At 47.1% G+C, this 13,130-nt stretch overlaps 1 protein-coding gene across 1 annotated transcript in view; it reads right to left on the bottom strand.

Annotated features, from left to right (window-relative positions):
• Nucleotides 1-12,148, bottom strand: part of LOC306919133 (WD repeat-containing protein 26-like) — a gene marked incomplete at its 5' end in the record, with an annotated part of 98,726 nt that extends 86,578 nt beyond the window's left edge. The window contains 2 exons of the mRNA XM_079531968.1: nt 8,660-9,746; nt 12,127-12,148. Coding sequence (XP_079388094.1) covers nt 8,660-9,746; nt 12,127-12,148 — 1,109 coding nt within the window. The remainder of the gene's footprint in view (nt 1-8,659; nt 9,747-12,126) is intronic.
• Nucleotides 12,149-13,130: the final 982 nt, after the last annotated feature.

The raw sequence follows: 13,130 nt of genomic DNA, 5'->3' as shown, positions 1-13,130 counted from the left end.
AGAGCACTGTAGAGGGGAGCTGTGTGTGTCTGTGACTGTAGAGGGGAGCTGTGTGTGTCTGTGACTGTAGAGGGGAGCTGTGTGTGTCTGACTGTAGAGGGGAGCTGTGTGTGTCTGACTGTAGAGGGGAGCTGTGTGTGTCTGACTGTAGAGGGGAGCTGTGTGTGTCTGTGACTGTAGAGGGGAGCTGTGTGTGTCTGACTGTAGAGGGGAGCTGTGTGTGTCTGACTGTAGAGAGGAGCTGTGTGTGTCTGACTGTAGAGGGGAGCTGTGTGTGTCTGTGACTGTAGAGGGGAGCTGTGTGTGTCTGTGACTGTAGAGGGGAGCTGTGTGTGTCTGTGACTGTAGAGGGGAGCTGTGTGTGACTGTAGAGGGGAGCTGTGTGTGACTGACTGTAGAGGGGAGCTGTGTGTGACTGTAGAGGGGAGCTGTGTGTGACTGACTGTAGAGGGGAGCTGTGTGTGTCTGTGACTGTAGAGGGGAGCTGTGTGTGTCTGACTGTAGAGAGGAGCTGTGTGTGTCTGACTGTAGAGGGGAGCTGTGTGTGTCTGTGACTGTAGAGGGGAGCTGTGTGTGTCTGTGACTGTAGAGGGGAGCTGTGTGTGTCTGTGACTGTAGAGGGGAGCTGTGTGTGACTGTAGAGGGGAGCTGTGTGTGACTGACTGTAGAGGGGAGCTGTGTGTGACTGTAGAGGGGAGCTGTGTGTGACTGACTGTAGAGGGGAGCTGTGTGTGTCTGTGACTGTAGAGGGGAGCTGTGTGTGTCTGACTGTAGAGGGGAGCTGTGTGTGTCTGTGACTGTAGAGGGGAGCTGTGTGTGTCTGTGACTGTAGAGGGGAGCTGTGTGTGACTGTAGAGGGGAGCTGTGTGTGACTGACTGTAGAGGGGAGCTGTGTGTGTCTGTGACTGTAGAGGGGAGCTGTGTGTGTCTGTGACTGTAGAGGGGAGCTGTGTGTGTCTGTGACTGTAGAGGGGAGCTGTGTGTGTGTCTGTGACTGTAGAGGGGAGCTGTGTGTGTCTGTGACTGTAGAGGGGAGCTGTGTGTGTCTGTGACTGTAGAGGGGAGCTGTGTGTGTCTGTGACTGTAGAGGGGAGCTGTGTGTGTCTGTGACTGTAGAGGGGAGCTGTGTGTGTCTGTGACTGTAGAGGGGAGCTGTGTGTGACTGTAGAGGGGAGCTGTGTGTGTGTCTGTGACTGTAGAGGGGAGCTGTGTGTGTGTCTGTGACTGTAGAGGGGAGCTGTGTGTGTCTGTGACTGTAGAGGGGAGCTGTGTGTGTCTGTGACTGTAGAGGGGAGCTGTGTGTGTCTGTGACTGTAGAGGGGAGCTGTGTGTGTCTGTGACTGTAGAGGGGAGCTGTGTGTGTGTCTGTGACTGTAGAGGGGAGCTGTGTGTGTGTCTGTGACTGTAGAGGGGAGCTGTGTGTGTCTGTGACTGTAGAGGGGAGCTGTGTGTGTGTCTGTGACTGTAGAGGGGAGCTGTGTGTGTGTCTGTGACTGTAGAGGGGAGCTGTGTGTGTGTCTGTGACTGTAGAGGGGAGCTGTGTGTGTGTCTGTGACTGTAGAGGGGAGCTGTGTGTGTGTGTCTGTGACTGTAGAGGGGAGCTGTGTGTGTCTGTGACTGTAGAGGGGAGCTGTGTGTGTCTGTGACTGTAGAGGGGAGCTGTGTGTGTGTCTGTGACTGTAGAGGGGAGCTGTGTGTGTGTGTCTGTGACTGTAGAGGGGAGCTGTGTGTGTCTGTGACTGTAGAGGGGAGCTGTGTGTGTCTGACTGTAGAGGGGAGCTGTGTGTGTCTGTAGAGGGGAGCTGTGTGTGTCTGTGACTGTGCCCAGGTGATGGTCGTTGATGCTCATCAAGGAAGGCAATTATGTTTCTGCACTGTCAAAAGTAATGCTACTTCTTTTGCAATGTAGTTAAATAAGAAATCTCAGGGGGGGGAAGATAAATTATATAAAATTAAAAAAAACGGTAATTTTTCTTTAAAATATATATTTTTTTTAATATTGTGAAAAATCGTATCGTGAACCTCATATCGTGATACGAATCGTATCGTGAGTTGAGTGAATCGTTACATGCCTAGTATTTGGCACAGCCCCCAGAAATGTACCCAAAAAAAACTGTTGTGTTCAACTTAACGGTAATTAAAAATGTATACCCTATCATTTCACAATCTTCCGCCGTAGTCTGAAAACCCACCTTTTCAGACTCCATCACGGCCCGTAGCACTTGCCCTAGCCCCTTAGATAGCACTTTATGTAGACTTAGATAGCATTTTATACAGCCTTATAGCATGTTATGTAGACACGGACAGCACTAGAACTGCATTTTATTAGTCACTTTAGAGTATATATGTATAGTTTATTTATTTAGATACTCCACTGTTACGTTCTTAGTTTACGCATGTTTCATGATTTTGTTTTTTTTGTTTATGTATGTGATGTATTGCCATGTTTTTTGATCTTGCCTAATGCAAATCGCTCTGGGTTAACACATTGTTGGCGGGAACCCCTTTTGGTGTTTTAAACATCATGTTATAATTTAGCTATTGAAAAATAGCAGATCTACAAGCTTGTAGGTCTGCTACTTTTGGTGTAAACCACTCCTACAACTGGCTTTGTTAGTCTGTCTGTCTGTCTGTCTGTCTGTGCATGAAAAATGAGCATGGTTGCTACGGTCACCCAGTTCACCCGGGTGTGATTTCATTACGTCAGACCACAGCTGATCAGTCTATATAAGACCTTACACCACTCAGTTCACACGGGTGTGATTTTTTTTTTACGCCAGGGCCTAAATGGGTTAAGAGCGTCTGCTAAATGCCTAAATTGTAAATTGTATAATGCATGATTTACTTTACGGGCAAGTGGGCATGACCTTTGGGCATGACCTTTGGGCAAAGCAGAACATGACCTGTACTTTCCCGACGGGCAGAGACCGTAGTGTCAATCCCCTGATCGACAAAGACACGCCACACTGCAGTTGTCATTTTGACTCGGTGCCCCCCTACCCCCACCCCAACACACAACAAGGAAGACAGGGAGGGGGGAGGGGAGGGGTGCTGACACCTCGGCATAATGATGACATCATCCTCAGGTATCGCAGCAGCAGCCACAGTGTGTTCTCAGCATTATGCTGTCAGCTACCTTCTATTCGCGCGCACACACACACACACACACACACACACACACACACACACACACACACACACACACACACACACACACACACACAGCAATCTAGGCTTTTTTTTTCTCTCCCTCTCTTTCTCTTTTCAGACTACAGTGTAATGGCAGCTGTCTTTAGACAAAGCCGACGTGAGAGAGAGGAGTGTGTAGGAACGTCTGGCTAGCCACTGACCCATGCATATGATCTGGCTAACGTCTGGCTAGCCACTGACTAGTGCATATGATCTGGCTAACGTCTGGCTAGCCACTGACTAGTGCATATCATCTGGCTAACGTCTGGCTAGCCACTGACCCATGCATATGATCTGGCTAACGTCTGGCTAGCCACTGACCCATGCATATGATCTGGCTAACGTCTGGCTAGCCACTGACTAGTGCATATCATCTGGCTAACGTCTGGCTAGCCACTGACTAGTGCATATCATCTGGCTAACGTCTGGCTAGCCACTGACTAGTGCATATCATCTGGCTAACGTCTGGCTAGCCACTGACTAGTGCATATCATCTGGCTAACGTCTGGCTAGCCACTGACTAGTGCATATCATCTGGCTAACGTCTGGCTAGCCACTGACCCATGCATATCATCTGGCTAACGTCTGGCTAGCCACTGACCCATGCATATGATCTGGCTAACGTCTGGCTAGCCACTGACCCATGCATATGATCTGGCTAACGTCTGGCTAGCCACTGACTAGTGCATATCATCTGGCTAACGTCTGGCTAGCCACTGACCCATGCATATCATCTGGCTAACGTCTGGCTAGCCACTGACCCATGCATATGATCTGGCTAACGTCTGGCTAGCCACTGACCCATGCATATGATCTGGCTAACGTCTGGCTAGCCACTGACCAGTGCATATCATCTGGCTAATGTCTGGCTAGCAACTGACCAGTGCATATCATCTGGCTAACGTCTGGCTAGCCACTGACCCATGCATATCATCTGGCTAACGTCTGGCTAGCCACTGACCCATGCATATCATCTGGCTAACGTCTGGCTAGCCACTGACTAGTGCATATCATCTGGCTAACGTCTGGCTAGCCACTGACCAGTGCATATCATCTGGCTAATGTCTGGCTAGCAACTGACCAGTGCATATCATCTGGCTAACGTCTGGCTAGCCACTGACCCATGCATATCATCTGGCTAACGTCTGGCTAGCCACTGACTAGTGCATATCATCTGGCTAACGTCTGGCTAGCCACTGACCAGTGCATATCATCTGGCTAATGTCTGGCTAGCAACTGACCAGTGCATATCATCTGGCTAACGTCTGGCTAGCCACTGACCCATGCATATCATCTGGCTAACGTCTGGCTAGCCACTGACCCATGCATATCATCTGGCTAACGTCTGGCTAGCCACTGACCCATGCATATCATCTGGCTAACGTCTGGCTAGCCACTGACCCATGCATATCATCTGGCTAACGCCTGGCTAGCCACTGACTAGTGCATATCATCTGGCTAACGTCTGGCTAGCCACTGACCAGTGCATATCATCTGGCTAACGTCTGGCTAGCCACTGACCAGTGCATATCATCTGGCTAACGTCTGGCTAGCCACTGACTAGTGCATATCATCTGGCTAACGTCTGGCTAGCCACTGACTAGTGCATATCATCTGGCTAACGTCTGGCTAGCCACTGACCCATGCATATGATCTGGCTAACGTCTGGCTAGCCACTGACCCATGCATATGATCTGGCTAACGTCTGGCTAGCCACTGACCAGTGCATATCATCTGGCTAACGTCTGGCTAGCAACTGACCAGTGCATATCATCTGGCTAACGTCTGGCTAGCAACTGACCAGTGCATATCATCTGGCTAACGTCTGGCTAGCCACTGACCCATGCATATCATCTGGCTAACGTCTGGCTAGCCACTGACTAGTGCATATCATCTGGCTAACGTCTGGCTAGCCACTGACTAGTGCATATCATCTGGCTAACGTCTGGCTAGCCACTGACTAGTGCATATCATCTGGCTAACGTCTGGCTAGCCACTGACCAGTGCATATCATCTGGCTAACGTCTGGCTAGCCACTGACCAGTGCATATCATCTGGCTAACGTCTGGCTAGCCACTGACTAGTGCATATCATCTGGCTAACGTCTGGCTAGCCACTGACTAGTGCATATCATCTGGCTAACGTCTGGCTAGCCACTGACCAGTGCATATCATCTGGCTAACGTCTGGCTAGCCACTGACCAGTGCATATCATCTGGCTAACGTCTGGCTAGCCACTGACCAGTGCATATCATCTGGCTAACGTCTGGCTAGCCACTGACCCGTGCATATCATCTGGCTAACGTCTGGCTAGCCACTGACCAGTGCATATCATCTGGCTAACGTCTGGCTAGCAACTGACCAGTGCATATCATCTGGCTAACGTCTGGCTAGCCACTGACCAGTGCATATCATCTGGCCAACGTCTGGCTAGCCACTGACCAGTGCATATCATCTGGCTAACGTCTGGCTAGCCACTGACCAGTGCATATCATCTGGCCAACGTCTGGCTAGCCACTGACCAGTGCATATCATCTGGCTAACGTCTGGCTAGCCACTGACCAGTGCAAATCATCTGGCTAACGTCTGGCTAGCCACTGACCCGTGCATATCATCTGGCTAACGTCTGGCTAGCCACTGACCAGTGCATATCATCTGGCTAACGTCTGGCTAGCCACTGACCAGTGCATATCATCTGGCTAACGTCTGGCTAGCCACTGACCAGTGCATATCATCTGGCTAACGTCTGGCTAGCCACTGACCAGTGCATATCATCTGGCTAACGTCTGGCTAGCCACTGACCAGTGCATATCATCTGGCTAACGTCTGGCTAGCCACTGACCAGTGCATATCATCTGGCTAACGTCTGGCTAGCCACTGACCAGTGCATATCATCTGGCTAACGTCTGGCTAGCCACTGACCAGTGCATATCATCTGGCTAACGTCTGGCTAGCCACTGACCAGTGCATATCATCTGGCTAACGTCTGGCTAGCCACTGACCAGTGCATATCATCTGGCTAACGTCTGGCTAGCCACTGACCAGTGCATATCATCTGGCTAACGTCTGGCTAGCCACTGACCAGTGCATATCATCAGTCCATTAGCCGGGAGAGAGCAGCAACAGCCACTGATGGCAGCTTTTTAACCCATTTCGACCTGGGAACGATTCTACAAATGTCTTCTGAATCCTGACAGTTTTCTGAAAACCCCATGTTTCTGTCAGTGGTTCTCAAACATTTTCATGTCAAGGACCCCCAGAAATATATGTAATTGGCCGCCGACCCCCATCTGAAAATATGTTGTTCCAGTGACCCTCCTCCCAGAAGCAGAGATTTGAGTTAAAAACGTTCGCTCTGAAAGAATATATATCCATTATCCAAAGATTTGCGCCACATTTTGACGATTTAAAAAAACAGCATACCTACAAGCTCGTAGCGCGGCACTTGGTGCCGCGCTACATTACACTTAAAACACCAAAAGGGGTCCCCGCCCAAAATAGGTTAAAAAGTGCAACGCCAGAAATATGTTTGATGAAGCAGTGCGCTGTCGATGCGTTCGGTTCAAGCCAGCCGCTAAAGCTATAATTAGATTCGAGACCCGACGTTTCTAATCTATAGCAGCTGGTTTGGACGACGTGCATTAATATCAGTCGCCGTGAAAACTGTATCATCGTGTCCCCCAACAGGGGAAACGTCTTGGTCCAACCAATGTCCAGTTGTCCATGGTTGTGTGTGACCGACACAATGTAATGCAATGCTGACACTGTCAGCATTGCATTGTCACACACACACACACACACACACACACACACACACACACACACACACACACACACACACACACACACACACACACACACACACACACACACACACACACACACACACGAGGTCGATTCTACAAAATCTAAATCATGACTGTGTTTTCTGAAAAAAACATGTTTCTATATTAGTGGTGGTGCTCACACTATTTCACCCCCAGAATGTATATGTAATTGGCCCGTGGACCCCAATCTGAAAATATGTTGTTCCAGGGGACCCACCCCCCCTAGAAGCAAAGATTTGAGTTAAAAACATTCGCTCTGAAAGAACATGATTTGCACAAAATGTTCACGATTTTTCAAAAAAGAATAGCAGATCACCAAGCTCGTAGATCTGCTATTTTTCCAATAGCTAAAGTATAACATAATGCTTCAAACACCAAAAGGGTTCCCGCCCTGAACTGGTTAACAGAGGAGGACACAACATTTGTGTTGACATTTAATGTCACAAAATAAAAACCCACACACGTTGCCAAGTTAGGTGAGATAAAAGCCTCCTGCTGCCTTATGAAATGGTGTCATATCATATTATGAATTTATGACGGATGCATACATGAATATATTATATATATATATATATATATATATATATATATATACACAAAAATAAAAGGAGTTAATAATGTGGAGATTATTTATGTCCATTTGATGTTGTCTCGCAAGGGGGGGGGGGGGGTAATAAAGTTATCAACTATCAAATTATATCATCAATATTATTGATGATTATGATAAATAAGGGAAAAACGAGATTGACCACCAGGACACACACAAAAAATCGAAGCTGTCAAAACAACATCTTTCTTTGGGCAACTGTCCTCTGAAATGTTTCAACAACAACAACAACGCCACTAACAACACCAAAGCGGCATTTTATAGCACTTTATATGCTTCCTGTGCACCTCTATCTAAAGATGATGCAATACATGCATCCATAATTCCCTATTAAAAATCTATAATTAACACACACACACACACACAGACACAGAGAGAGATAAGGCCCAGACGTTTGTTCATATTAATAACGTCCCGTCCTGTCGTGTTTGGATAATAATAACAACCACTCAAATGGTGGACTGACTGACTGTTACTTGTTCTCCTAATACCGAAAGGTTGTTGTGTTTGCTTTGAACACACATGTGAAAACCCAGTCCAGTCCGACGGTGTCAGACATGTAAACTCCCCGAGTCAGTCAGTCAGTCAGTGTGCTAATAAAAACGGTCATATTTAGGTTATTATATTCCCCCCCCCCCCCTAGATAGATAGATAGATAAGCACAGCTCAGCGATCATCAGCCAGGGCCAGCCTGTGTTATTGTGCAAGATGGACCCCTTCTTCTTCTTCTTCCAGCCAGCAGAGCAGAGCTCACACTCACGGCCTGCCTGGCTGGCTGTAAAACCCCCCATCCCCCCATGGTGGTATGTTTGTGTTCTGTCAAACGCACACATCAACTGCCAAAAATATATATATATACACCTCGAAAACAGTGTGTTTACGAGGTTTGTTTTATGTGAAGTTTACCTCCCTAAAAAACATAAACAACAACTTTTTGGGGGGTGTTGTTTCTGTCTTGTGAAGCTTTAAAATAGGGTTCTTCTAACTAACCCCACAAGCAGCTGATCATCACCAACAACAACAACACACTAACTTACTTGAGGCCCAGGCCGTGGAGGTGTTGTCCTATCAGCCGGATCACGTCCTCCTCCGACTGGGAAAGACGTTTCTGCTTCTTCTTCTTCTTCAGCGAGGAGCCGGAGCCGCCGCCGCCGGAGGAAGAGCCGCCCTGCCCCGCCGCCGCTGCCTCGTCCTCCGGGGCCGAGGAGGAGGGCGAGGAGCCCGACGGAGCAGCAGCAGCACCAGCCGCCCCTCCGGTGGCGGTTGTCGATGCAACAGCTCCGTTGCTGGTGACAGTCCCGTTGTTTGTGCTGCTGGTGGTGGTGGTGGTCGTGAGGAGTCCGTTTGAGGAGTGAGTCCCACCGCCGCCGCCACCGGCCACCGAGGAGGAGGACGAGGACTCCCCGTTCTGTGCGCTGCTGTTCGGGCAGGACGGCTCCTCCTCCGCCGAGGCCGAGGCCGCCGCCGCCGGGTCCTGCTGGTCCTGCTGCCCCGCCGCCGCTGCTGCTGCTGCTGCCACCGCCGCTGCCCCGTTCGACTGCATGCTGCTCACCACGCTCCGGCTGCTGAAGTGGATGGCGGCGGAGGAGGAGGAGGCCGGAGGAGAATGTAAAGAAGACGACGACGGAGGAGGAGGAGGAGGAGGCGGCGGCGGCGGTGGAGGAGGAGAAGTGGCGGCGACACTAGCAGCAGCGGCGGCGGCGAGTCCCAGGAAAACAGCTCCTCCGCCGTCGGTCGATGATGATGATGAGGAGGAATTGGGGCCTGTCGTCGTCGTCGAAGCCCCGGGCTCTCCTGCTCCCTCCGCCGCCGAGGCTCGGTGCTTCTTCCGCGGGGGCGGCGACGCTCCGCCGGTGTCCGAGTCGGAGGAGCTGGAGGAAGCGGCGGAGGCCAGAGTTTCCTCGCCGAGAGCGGCCGTGGTTTCGAGGCCCTGCCGGCGGAGGCGAAGCTCCGGGCGGGGTGGGGGACTTGGTTGGGGGGAACCGGGAGGGACTTGCTCAGGGGGCTCCCCTGGATGAAGGGACGGTGGTGCTGCTGGTGGTGGTCCCCGGGCCTGGGAGAGGACGGGCCGGGAAGGGACGGTTGTTCTGCACGGAGAGAGAACCAGAGGCTTGTGTTCACCGTCTCCTCAGTGTTGTTGTTGTTCAGAACGGAACAGCTGCTGCAGCCCTAATGGAGGAGTCCCCACCGCTCCATAGTCTCGCGTTGGTTGCCAGACTGTTGTTGCTGCCTCCTCCGCGATTAGTTGTCTGGAGGTAACGCGAGACTAACCGCGCCGCGACGTCACCGGAAAGTCCTACACTACCATGCTTCCGGGTGGTGTTGTTTTTTTTTGTTTTTTTTAACTTTTATTGACAAGAAATATGTTATTGATTGATTGATTCAAGTATTTGTTATTTAACAGTTTGTAGAATTACAGTACATTTCAAGTACAACTCAATAAAATAAAATAAACTGTTAACTGTGGACGAGACCATAAAGCATTAACTTGTTTAATTGGTACAGAGAATGATTTGCCCTGACCAGCACAAACACAGAAACAGAAGGAAATATATATTTGACAAAATATATATAAATAATAAATAATAATGTATAATAATAAATGAATAATAAACAATATAAAACAATATACAATACAAGGACAACACAAGAGACGGTCACGGCCACACAGCCAACTCAAGGTACGGCCACGGAGCCGACTTGGGGACCCAACGCAGCTCCTCCAAGAAAAACAAACAAATGAACGGAGCTGAACGTGAATCCCCCCCACCGCCCACCCCTTTTTTCCCTCACTGTATATATTTATTTTCCCTTTTTACCTCCTTTATGATGAATTCCTGTTCTGTCCTTTGTCTATATAGAAGTGTCTATTTGTACGTCTCTAAATGTTTTTGATGAATTGAACATTGTGGACCCTATTGGAAACAAGTGTAATGCTTAACTGGGTCGTCCACTCACAGTTAACAGAACAGAAATGTACTGTAATTCTGCAAACTGTTAATACATTTTTCAATCAATCAATCAATCAAATCAATGGAGGTTGGAATACATTCCAAGTTGAAATGGGAAAGGTTTGGTAAAGCTTTAGCGCATTTGTGTTTGTGAATAAAGAATTTATAGCCTGTAAAATTAAAAAAGAATTCAAGCGCACCATCTTTACTGCATTACTGTAATAAAAAATAAAATACAAACAAACGCAACTTGATGCAAGTGATTCTAAATAGCAGCTCTGCTAGCTCACAAAGTACAAACTATAGCCTACATTAATCCAAGTTGACTACTATACTACAGCCTACTATACTATATTTAGTCTAAATTATAAATTATTTTGTTTGATCAATTATACATTTACAGTGTACAAATAAAACATTTGTACATGTATTACCCAATGAACAAACTATAATATCTAATAAATATCCAGGGGTCATATATCCGCACATGGACAAATGTGTCCGTGACAAAGTCTGTTGGCACAACATTTTATGTTTTACAAGAAACATTGCGTCGGAAACCACATGCGTTTTTATTTCAACAAGAAACATGACCATTCACACTGTTCATGTAGGCCTACTGCTCTCTAGGTTGATAAAAGAGTCAATATTGACATCTAGTGGACATTCAGGGGAAACCATCCTTAAAGAAATTAAGGGAGAATCCTAGGGCAACTAGTTTACGTGGATTGTATAAATGTTTCTGATTGTATGTTACAGATAGTTACTTTGAGTCTATATATGGGGCAATTATTGCATTTCAAGTTTAATGCAAAAGTCTTTGCCTGTCACTAGGCAGACCGTAGACCAGGACGTCAATAAATCGGAATAGTGAATATTCTGGAATTATGAATTACTATATTTGTAACAAAATATAGAATAAAATGTAGGCTATTTATCAAAAGGTAAATGCCCTTCAAAATCACTACATTAAAAAGAGTATTAGCTATATAACAACAATAATAACGTGATTTTATAGCGGGATAACATCAAGTGAATTAGTTTGACTCATGATATAAAGATTTACAATAAAACATCTCTCCTGCATATTAGTTGTAAATATTAACTCTATGTGTAACATTCAAATGATCGGGCAAGAATTCAAAGTTCACATCAAGTTTAATTCACATTATACCATACAGAAATGTTTTTGAAAAATGTAGAATAGTTTGTTTTTTAAATACATTAATCTTCTCTTCTAGGGGACGGGGATCCCTGGCACAAAATATTTTAAGATGGGGGGGGGGGGGGGGGGGGGGGGGGGGCAAATGCATTTGGGGGTCCTTCACATGAAGTTTGCCACTGCTTCAGGAAGCACTTTTTTTGTATGTTTGCTTTGTTGTTACCGCCGATTTGTATTGTGGGTGTCGGAAAAAAGAAAATCCAATAAAATACTAATCAAGGGGAAACACTTCTAAATGTTGCTGACCCATTTGACCAAAACACAATCATATATTCTACAAAACGGAGTATAATATTCACCTTAAAGACTATGGGCAACATGCGGCCCCCACCTTCACTTAATGTGGCCCTCATGTTAACTCAGGTTACAATTCCAAACATGACCCTCTTTAACTTCAGTCTAAATGAGTAGTATTAAAATGTTAGTGTTTTTTATGTCCAATGTATTAAAGTTAACATAACTATAATTTGAAAAGGCAAAAAAATATTCAGGATTTCAATTCAAATATAGCAAAAATAGGCTATTTTTGCTCCACCTGCATGCAATGTGGCCCTCTGGAGTGAGTGTGGGAAATATAGTGGCCCTCTCCATCGTCAAAGTTGCCCACCCCTGTCATAGATAGATCTTTATTGTCATTGTAACATGTAACAAAAAGGATCATCATCATGTCTAACTGCATGATGTTCCCTGCAACATCTTCAAAGGGACAGCATCATCAAAAGTGGTAAAGTATGGAAACTTTGTTTCGGGGAAGGAGTCCAGAGATTTTTAATTTGTGTGAATTTCAGCCTCTGTGGCGGGTATTTATATGCAAATATCATGACCAATGGCATTGCAATGATCATCAATGACGACATTTAGGTGAAAAAAAAGAACATTTACATAATTAATTAATTAAAATATGTTGCATTATTCCAACGCTGGGTGTTACAGGGTTAACACACCCTGGCCTGCAGTGAGACCAGACTAGAATCACATGGTTAACACACCCTGGCCTGCAGTGAGACCAGACTAGAATCACATGGTTAACACACCCTGGCCTGCAGTGAGACCAGACTAGAATCACATGGTTAACACACCCTGGCCTGCAGTGAGACCAGACTAGAATCACATGGTTAACACACCCTGGCCTGCAGTGAGACCAGACTAGAATCACATGGTTAACACACCCTGGCCTGCAGTGAGACCAGACTAGAATCACATGGTTAACACACCCTGGCCTGCAGTGAGACCAGACTAGAATCACATGGTTAACACACCCTGGCCTGCAGTGAGACCAGACTAGAATCACATGGTTAACCCTGGCCTGCAGTGAGACCAGACTAGAATCACATG

The sequence above is a fragment of the Electrona antarctica genome (genome assembly GCF_951216825.1).
Source record: "Electrona antarctica genome assembly, contig: scaffold_103, whole genome shotgun sequence".
NCBI lineage: Eukaryota > Metazoa > Chordata > Actinopteri > Myctophiformes > Myctophidae > Electrona > Electrona antarctica.
This window is presented reverse-complemented; position numbering and strand designations above follow the sequence as displayed.